Here is a 9,122-nt window from a genome sequence, read left to right as displayed (position 1 = left end):
TGGTTAATTTCTTTCGAAATCAACAAAAGAAGTAAAAGCTACTCTACACCAAAGTGCAATTGAACTCAGAGGGAGCACTGTTGTTTCAGCCAGTAGAGGCGTAATGGTTGAGGTACGACCCAACCCCCCTATGCACGAAAAAGATGGTTTTCTTCTTCTCTTGTGTTATCCTCCCTCCCTCCGTTGGTCTGTCTTAATTCAGATGCAACACATCTTTTTTTCTTTCTCTCTTGTGTACAGCTTGCTTCAGAGTTATGTTTGTCCTCAGACAGGTACTCGTTCATCTGTACGGTTCTTTCTTTAGGCTGATGCAATGATTTAAAAGACAATAAAAGATATATGAAATGAAGTTCAGTACTGTCTCTGTCTTTGACCTTTGCTTTATGAGGATCACACTTTCACATACTGGTGTTTTACATGACCTACTTATATATCTGCTAACTCAGCTGGTCTTAAAAATTATGCCATCATTTATCTGTGGTGCAAACTTAGGGAGGCTTCATTTATAAGGAAGAAAAAAAGAAAGAGACAAAATAATGTTTTCATATAGGAATGTGTAAAAATATGCAAACTGACAATAAAGTTATTGAAAAATCAACTGAGAATATTTCATTTAGAGGGCAAACAATCACAAACTGCATATGCAGAAGTTAAAACATCCTAAAATCCTATTTAGCAGTGCAACACCGAATCAAAAGCAGAATCAAAGTTTAGCGCCAAGTCCATTTTCACATACATTAGTACCATGCTATAAGAGACTTCATAAAATAAACTTAAAAAAAAAACAAACAGACTTTACAAAGCAGTACAATACAAAATGTATGATAGGGGTAATGAAAAAAACAGTACAGTTGTGCAAGAAGGCCATCAAGACAAATACTGATTTTTTAAGGCTCAGTTAATATGGAAATAACTTCTGTTTGCTTAAAGAAGGCTACAGCAAGTGGATATGTTTTAGGGAAGTGAAACTTAGATGAAACCTCCTGAGAATGCCAGAAGAACTCAAACTTAAGGTCACACAAACTTATACCTGTGCTATACAATTAAATATCAGGCCTTAAAAGAAAGAGAAATGTTCATATTATTTTGTTAAATGATCTTTGACTTATAATGTTATAAACACAGAGAAGAAGCAGTATGATTCATGCAGTCTTGCTCTATCTCATATGCTTTTATTGTGTCTGTCCTTAGAGGCAGTCTGAGACAGATCATGTGAGAGTCATCAGGTAAATCTTTTTATAGTATTCAAGGGCTTGTGGTGTTTTGACTAAGTTTTGTTCCTTATGACTCTTCTTAAGCAAGGCTGATGAACTAGGAAGTGAGCTGATACATGATTTCATAATGAGCTAGATGGTACCAAGAAGATGATCCCTTAAAACAAGAACAACAATCATTTCTATTTTTTTCTTTGTCTTTATCAGTGCAAGCAGTTTCCACACATCTAGTATACTGCAGGTGACATACTTTAACAACACATAATTTAACGTTCTATGTAACTTCATATATTATAACATCACCTTTATTATACAAACAGTATTTGGTAGATTACACAAAGGCTGAACAGTTTTGAAAAAAATCTGTTATTTTACAAATTCAATATGAACTGTATTGTAGGGAGAGATGGTTTTCTCTCTTTAACGTCAAAGAAAAAAAAAATTTGCACCTTCTGCAATATGAAAATTGCTGTAAGACAAATTTCAATTTAATCTAAACATCCATTAATTGCTCAGCCTCAATTGATACTAATATAAAAAATGTTTCATAAGTCTCAACAACAACTAATTCTGTGTGCAAAACTCCCAAAACCTCATTTAACCTGTCTGTAATAATAACGTAACTGAATAGTAAATACTGGTATGAATATATTCAGATTATTGAATACAAAAATAAATGTATATTTGTACCCAATTCTTCAATGTGCAGTGTATGCAATATTTTTGAAACAGTTTTTCCAATGTCTGTATCACATAACGTACCTCTAAAAAAATTAAATTATACAGAGGAAAAGCTTACAAAGTCAGTACAACTTATAACTTTAGGCTGGGAAAAATATCGAAATAAATCAATGTGCTTGTAAAATTCATCATTTTTAATTTCTACTACATCTTGCTTCCTTAAAACCGCAAGAACAGAGGAGTCTGCACTGAGTAACAAGTGACGCCGCTTTTATCACGTGATCGGGAGCCAATCAAAAATTAGGTTATTTCCACGAGGAAGCACTTGGATTGTATTTAAAGTTTCATGGTCCTGCGGAAAGTTGGCCAGTGTTGTGGTGTTTCAAACTTTGTCTAAAAGTGTGTTACGCTGCAGTTGAAGATGAAGGCTGTTGTGCTACTTGTTTTAACTGTCTGGTTTAGTTGTCAGTGTAGTGGTGACACTTTTTCCTCCCTTTCTTCTTGCTCCCGTCCTCCGTCAGAGTGGTGCTCGTCTTTTGACTCGGCTGTCCAGTGCGGGGTAAGTTTACTAATGTAATAGAGAGTATTTTCTGGCTTAATTTGAGAGCGGGGATTCTGTGGGCAAAAAAATCCTCACGTTTGTAGTCCCTGTAAGTGACTACCTTTGTCGTGTAAATCACCAACGTTACGCCAGTATTATAGGATACCATAGCAATACTCGTCAGTCAGTGTACCAGCTGGCTTTGCTAACTGGCGAAATAGCGAAAATAACTACAGCCTTAGCTTAACGCAAGATAAACGTATCGGTATTCATATTGGGGATTGCTGTAATTATTCGTGACGCTAGACAGCTATAGTAAAACAGAAAGTCGTCTTTAATGGCAGACGGAGTCGGGCGTTCTCATTTGCATTTTTGTGACGTCACTGCAATGCCGCTTTCAGTCCAACCGATAAAACGAAATTATGTTTAATTCGGACTTTTATTTAGATTGGGGGGTTAGCTGACATGTAAAGGATAAAGCGGGGTGCTCGACGGTATTATACATGTTTCGGCTGAGTAGAAAGTCAGTTTCAGTCCTAAAAATGTTACCGCCTTTGACAGTTGGGTTCACGCGCATCAGGGATAGCCCCGTTTCATTATAATCGGAAGTCCTTTATATCAAGTTTTCCAAGAGTTTTATCCCTTTAAAAGAATTATAAAATGACGGTCTCTGATATATCATTAGATAAATGCGTAGGGAATAAGCCTGTCACTCACTGGAAAACAACTTACCAAACAGGTGTGCTCTATGTAACCTAACACAAATCGTAACCATCAGCACATCCTTAATTTTGTAGTATACATTTTGGCATTGTAGGGTGTCAAGTCTGTCAGCTCAGCTTGTCTGGCGTGATTTTTTTGCCGACTCAAGTATTTTTTATTTATTTTTTAACGTGAGGGCACTTTTATATGTATTTTCCTGTTTGCCCCCCAGATGTTTCAACTTTACCTGAATGCGCTCTCAGGCACACTCACCACAAACCCGGATATGCACAACTAGAAGCACATATCTCATATGTCATTGCCAAGTTGGTACAGGCCACCTTCCAGCTGAATTTTGGTAGTTATATGATACATAACCAAAGCTGCATATCAAAAGGAAGATGGCAATGCAGACAAACAGGTCATGAACGTATCAAACATGAACTAACCTCCTTCCTCTGCCTCACTGTTTAGGTTTTGAAGCATTGCCTTCTGTCAAACTACACCCGATCCCATCCAACTGAAAGTAAAGTCGAGGTGGCTCTGTACTACGAGAGTCTGTGCCCAGGCTGCAGACTTTTCCTCACTGAGATGCTCTTCCCCACATGGCTCTTGCTGAATGATATCATGTCGGTTACTTTAGTGCCTTATGGTAATGCAGAGGTAAGAAGTGAACAGAATCAAGCACCTGGTTCTCTGTCAACAAAAGGATTACCATGTGAGACATTTGAAAATTTTGGTTGTAATATTGTGTATACTTTTTACACATGGATCTTTTTCCCTCCTTAGGAGACGTTTGATGGACATAAGTATATTTATGAGTGCCAGCATGGAGAAGAGGAATGTTTGGGCAACTTCATTGAGGTAAAGTCACAACCCAAAAGCCCAAGAATAGAAAGCTGCTAATATTGTTATTACAGGTAATCTGCCTTATTATAGGCACACAAATCTAGAGCATGCAGTGTGGGTTCCTGCAAATATAGGTGTTTTGAGAGCATTAGAGTTTCTCAGAGAAAATACACAGTATTTAAAATGAATTATTTTCTAATTAATTTGAGTGAGTCTTTCAGAAGTGTCAGAGTGATGTAAATCATTTATTGTTTATGATTGCCTTTTTCCCTTAGGCCTGTTTGCTGAACATGACCAAAGCGGCTTTGCCGATAATCTTCTGTATGGAATCCTCCACTGATGTGATTAAGTCAGCACAGAGTGTGAGAAACTTCAAATGTGTCTGCACAATTACTCATTTTGGTGTCTCTTTATCCCTTTTTGTTTTTCTACTTCTTCTTTTAAGTGAATGCCAGCCTCGTCACTGAGTGGTTTCATTTCCCTTTATTGTTTCTAGTGTATTGGACTCTACAGCCCTCAGTTGAAGTGGGACACAGTAATGGGCTGTGTGAAAGGGGATCTGGGAAATCAGTTGATGCATCAGAACGCCTTGAAGACTAAAGCCCTTAACCCTCCGCACAATTATGTGCCGTGGGTCACCATTAATGGGGTGAGGATCTAGTGTGTTGATGCTTGTGATGTTACAGTTTACAGTTACTTTATGATCTGAAGCTGCCTCAGGTCTTTTACCTTTAATCTAAAGGTAAAAGCTTTGAAGGTTATTTGTGACTGATTTAGGTGAAGCTCTTAACATAACTCCAAAGTGAAACATGAAAGATGCTGCCACTAAACCTTAGATCAATGGAATGATAACCTGAAACAGGAGCTGTCACGCTTCAATCACACGAGCAATGTCAACAGCAGTATCAGGCGCCAAAGACGAGCTGATCACATCACCTTTCAGTAGACAAGTGGTGGATCTCACAATCACAGGCAAAGATATTTGGCATAAGATGCCAGTACTGTGCATTCTTATGTCTGAATGACATTAACTTTTCTTAAAGTAAGCAACGTGAACATTCCAGTGGAAAACACCTTTGCCTGTTCCTCCCTACCTTGTATCACTCTGCAAAGTTCCACCCATTGAATGAAACACTAAACATGTAAGCCAGCCGCTGACACTGTTGCTGTTCATTCCACACAGCTAGTTAAGTACGACTCAGAAGACCGACACACTGACACAAATACCAGAAAAGTTAAGAAGTAGCAGCAGGTGTGCACAGCACAACTATTGTTCTGTGTGTCTACAAGCACAACCAAAGTGAGGAGAGACAATGAGAGACCCAAATGATGAAAGTTTTGCTGTGATTGGCTGGTTAAATGCAAACTGACCCTGACTTATTGTTTGATCAAGACTGAGAAGTTGTTTGTTTGTTTTTTTTTTTAAAGATTTATTTTTGGCCTTTTTTTGACAGGACAGTGGATAGAGTTGGAAACAGGGGAGAGAGCGGGGAGAGACACGCAGGAAATGGTGCCACGGGCTGGATTTGAACCCGGGTCACCTGCATATATGGCATTCGCCTTAACCACTCAACTACCGGCGTGCCAGAAGTTGTTTTAAATAATACAGGGCACAGATGGCCACAGTGGGCTGGTTGTGCCCCATGTGTATGGGTTCAAGCCCAGTCTGTTGCTCCTCTACCGCATGTCTCTCCCCCACTTTCTCATCCCTGTTTCCAATTCTATCCATTTTCCTCATCCTCTGTCATTAAAGACATAAAATGCCCTAGAATGCACCTGTAAAATACTAAAGAGCAGGCACTTACAGACACTGATAAGAAACACCTTTATTTAAAGGAAAATCCAATTTAATATTGCGGGTGACGTAAATGATCAAACTTTGTTTTAACAAATCATGTTGCCTGCTGTAGCTTTAATTAAATTCTCATTTTCTAAAGAAGGAGAATCTTGAAATGCAGACAATGCAAATAATTTTCAGTGTCTCCTAACAAAACAAGACTAAAATGAGTTACTGATTTTGATCCTCATGATAGACATAAGAAAACACTGCTTGGTGATAGAGAACATGCAGTGAAATCTTCTCCTCACTAGAATGTGAGGCAAATTGAGGTCACCTGTTTCTAGACTGCACAGGTGTGCTTGTTGCGTTATTTAGAACTCAGAGTTGTCAGAAGAGATTTTACAACCCATGAAACTTGGTTTCTTTAAAAAAGCTTTAATAGAAAAATTAAAAAGAGAAATGGAGTTCTATATGTAAAACCTTACAAGAATATAAGGAGGTATAACGCTTGCTATATGTTATGATGAAATAATTACTATTATGAAAAAAGTAAATTTATTTATTTCTTAAAACACTAGAACTGGGACTTTGTATCTGGACACCCAGTTATAGTTTTTTCCCCAGTATTATTTAAATGATCCCATAATTATGTTTGTAAAATATGGTTCCTTAATCCATTTTTCCTATTGTTGTGTTAAGAATATCAAGCAGAGGGCAGATATTATCCAGACTTTCTCCCAAATTTTACAATATAAAAAAAATATAGATGTATTGTTTAAATTATCATTACTTTTGCTGTAAAATGATTTTTAAAAAATGAATTTTAAGTTTCTTGTGTGACAGCCTGCTGTAATGAACCCCAAGGCCAAATTTCTGTTGTGAAAACATCTCTCAGTATATAAAGTTAGGTTCCAAAATTGGGAAAAATGAGGCACGTATCTGCCTTAGGATGCTGCAGGGGGGACTGAACTGTTGCTGCTTTGAGAGAGACAGAGCCTCAGTCTGCTTCTTATAATCATCCAGGACTAAAGACAGGCAAAATATGGATTAAAACTCACCTGATGTTTGTTCCTGCTATGCTTGGTTTGATTGAAAAACAGACAAGCATTCTAGCAACCTTACAGTGAACTATGACCAGAACATGGCTTCCTGGCTCTGCACCAGGGCAGAGGGACAGAAGTCTGGGATTAAATTTACTGTTTTCTGTCAAAAATCTGTCACAAATCACAGAGATAACGAAAAGGGTCTTGACTGGAATTATTCTTTTTAATTATACAATTTTCAGCAGACAAGTACTCTTCATGCAGACTTATAAGTCCTTGGAGTTACCTCAGTGCAATGTAAGGTCCAGCCGCTCACTGAGTAAAGGCTCTTCACATGCTGATTAATCTGTCAGCATGTTAAAAGCCTGCTGTAAAGGGACACGTTTTAGAACATTATGGAGGTTGTTTGCAATCTACATATGGCTTTTTTATCTCTCTCTCTGTGTGGATCAGCCAATCACAACTTTTAAAACAATCTGTCATACCTAGCCACAGTGTCAACTCCGCCTACTTACTAAGAGCAACTTCAAGGAAGTAGCTCTGATAATGTTCCTAAATCACTCTCAAGCTAGGACTCCACTTGAAATTTCTAAGCTACAGTGCAGTGAAAGAACTTGCCAGCTTTCTGATTTTATTTTATTTATTTTTTATTTTTTTGTATAATTGTCACACCTAAATGTTTCAGATCATCAAACAAATACTTTTTTTCACAGCACTGCACTGTGGGTTAAGAGTTGAGTGTTTATGAAAATGGGCTCAGATATCTGGCACCAGTAGGCCAGACTTGCCCTGCAGGCCACCATTTAGAGTTCATTGATATGAAGTGCATTGTCATTTTACACTGTTTATCAGACGCAGCAGTCTTGCTCACAAAGGCCAGCTGGTAAGTGGTCATTAAAGTCTTCTCTGTTTCATCACCCTACAGGAAAAGTTGTCCATGTCCAGATAAAAGCCTGTATCTACTACAAAACACTGCCACAAAGTCTAATTTCGACTCCCTCAAGACAGAGTAACAGATGGTTTATAGCATCATATGACTTTTTGGTCACTTAGAAGTTCAGCTTTTAAATTTTATACATCTTAATGACAGTAAGCTCAGTTTCACATACCAACCTTTAAAATTCACCTTATTTTACAACCTTGTTGATGAACTTTAAAAGCCATAGTTCAGATGCAATGTTCTGCAGTAGTCCTTGTTTGTCTGTTTGCCTTTTTCTCTATACACCCTTTCCTATCATACACAAAATGCTGTTGTTAGCAATAAAACCTGCAAGCCAGTTCCAAAACAGGGTGACCTCTTTTAACATTAACTTGTAGTTAATGCTGTTTGAGATCTTTAAATTAAGTCAAGTTAGTTCTTTAAAGCTGGCATATAACTGGTTTAAATCACATTTACAGTGTGGAGTGGACTCTTTCCTGAAGATTTTTTTGTCATGCTTTCATTTTAACCCACCTTACAAGTCTTGCTGTGGAAAATACAGTCAGCAAATGTGCCTTATTTTTTCGCTGAAGTACTACTTGGTTTTCTAATTGTATTTACTTTTCAGGTGCACACAGAAGACCTGGAGGAGAAGGCCACGACTTCTCTCTTCAATCTAGTCTGCAGCATGTACAAGGTACAGCTGTGCAGTTGATCAGTTAGTCATTGACGCCGTGTACACCACCCCTTCCTTTTTGATATTATTGTCTGGTTATATTTTCTAAGCACCTAGGCATTTCTAAGTTAGTTTGTTGTTTCCTCAGTACGGATCTCCTTCTTTAAGACTAAAGCTTTCTACTTTTTTGTTTTTCCAGGGCCCCAAACCAGCAGCCTGTGGAGGCCCCCAAAAGAAACACTACAGAAGCTACTGCCAAAAGTGAAGGAGCAGCGCTGCACATTTATAAGCCTGCTCTGTTCAAGGTGTGGCCTATAAATAAGGAACACTGAAGAATGTGATGAATTATTTTTGTATCTGTGATTTTAAAATGATTTTATAAAGGGAAAAAAACAATCACCTCACTTTAAAATTCACACAAATACAGTGTACTTTAACAAAAAATGTGTCATCATTAAACTGTCATCCTCTGAAACTATAAATAATTTTTGAAGCATTTTCACTCGTGATGTTCTTGGTAGTACAAGTGTCCTGTGCAAAGTCTGGCAAAAGGAAATGTTCAGATCGTCCTTAAGATGGCGCCATTTTTTCACAACCTCAACCTTCAGTCCACTGTTGAAAGAGATAAACAAACAGCAAGTTATATGAACACTGAAAGAACTGATTATCAGTCTTAAAAAGTTTATTACTGAAAGAATGTGTTTTTATCTATCTCTT

General features: G+C 37.7%; 1 protein-coding gene across 1 annotated transcript; it reads left to right on the top strand.

Annotated features, from left to right (window-relative positions):
- Positions 1-2,212: 2,212 nt before the first annotated feature.
- On the top strand, positions 2,213-8,901 carry ifi30 (IFI30 lysosomal thiol reductase). The gene is made up of 7 exons (XM_041803889.1): positions 2,213-2,454; positions 3,613-3,801; positions 3,928-4,002; positions 4,263-4,349; positions 4,484-4,636; positions 8,358-8,426; positions 8,605-8,901. Exons 1-7 carry the CDS (start codon positions 2,317-2,319, stop codon positions 8,668-8,670), a joined length of 777 nt encoding a protein of 258 aa, XP_041659823.1. The 5' UTR covers positions 2,213-2,316; the 3' UTR covers positions 8,671-8,901.
- Positions 8,902-9,122: the final 221 nt, after the last annotated feature.

The sequence above is a fragment of the Cheilinus undulatus genome, linkage group 13, assembly GCF_018320785.1.
Source record: "Cheilinus undulatus linkage group 13, ASM1832078v1, whole genome shotgun sequence".
NCBI classification, from domain to species: domain Eukaryota; kingdom Metazoa; phylum Chordata; class Actinopteri; order Labriformes; family Labridae; genus Cheilinus; species Cheilinus undulatus.
Note: the sequence above shows the minus strand (reverse complement) of the source record. Positions and strands in the feature narration are given on the sequence as shown.

Bases quoted from the DNA above. Each gene is read 5' to 3' on its own strand.
- ifi30 (XM_041803889.1), top strand. From the start codon at position 2,317: ATGAAGGCTGTTGTGCTACTTGTTTTAACTGTCTGGTTTAGTTGTCAG. The intron at 4,003-4,262 runs GTAAAGTCACAA...TTTTTCCCTTAG, and splicing joins GTTTGGGCAACTTCATTGAG to GCCTGTTTGCTGAACATGAC. The intron at 4,637-8,357 runs GTGAGGATCTAG...TTTACTTTTCAG, and splicing joins CGTGGGTCACCATTAATGGG to GTGCACACAGAAGACCTGGA.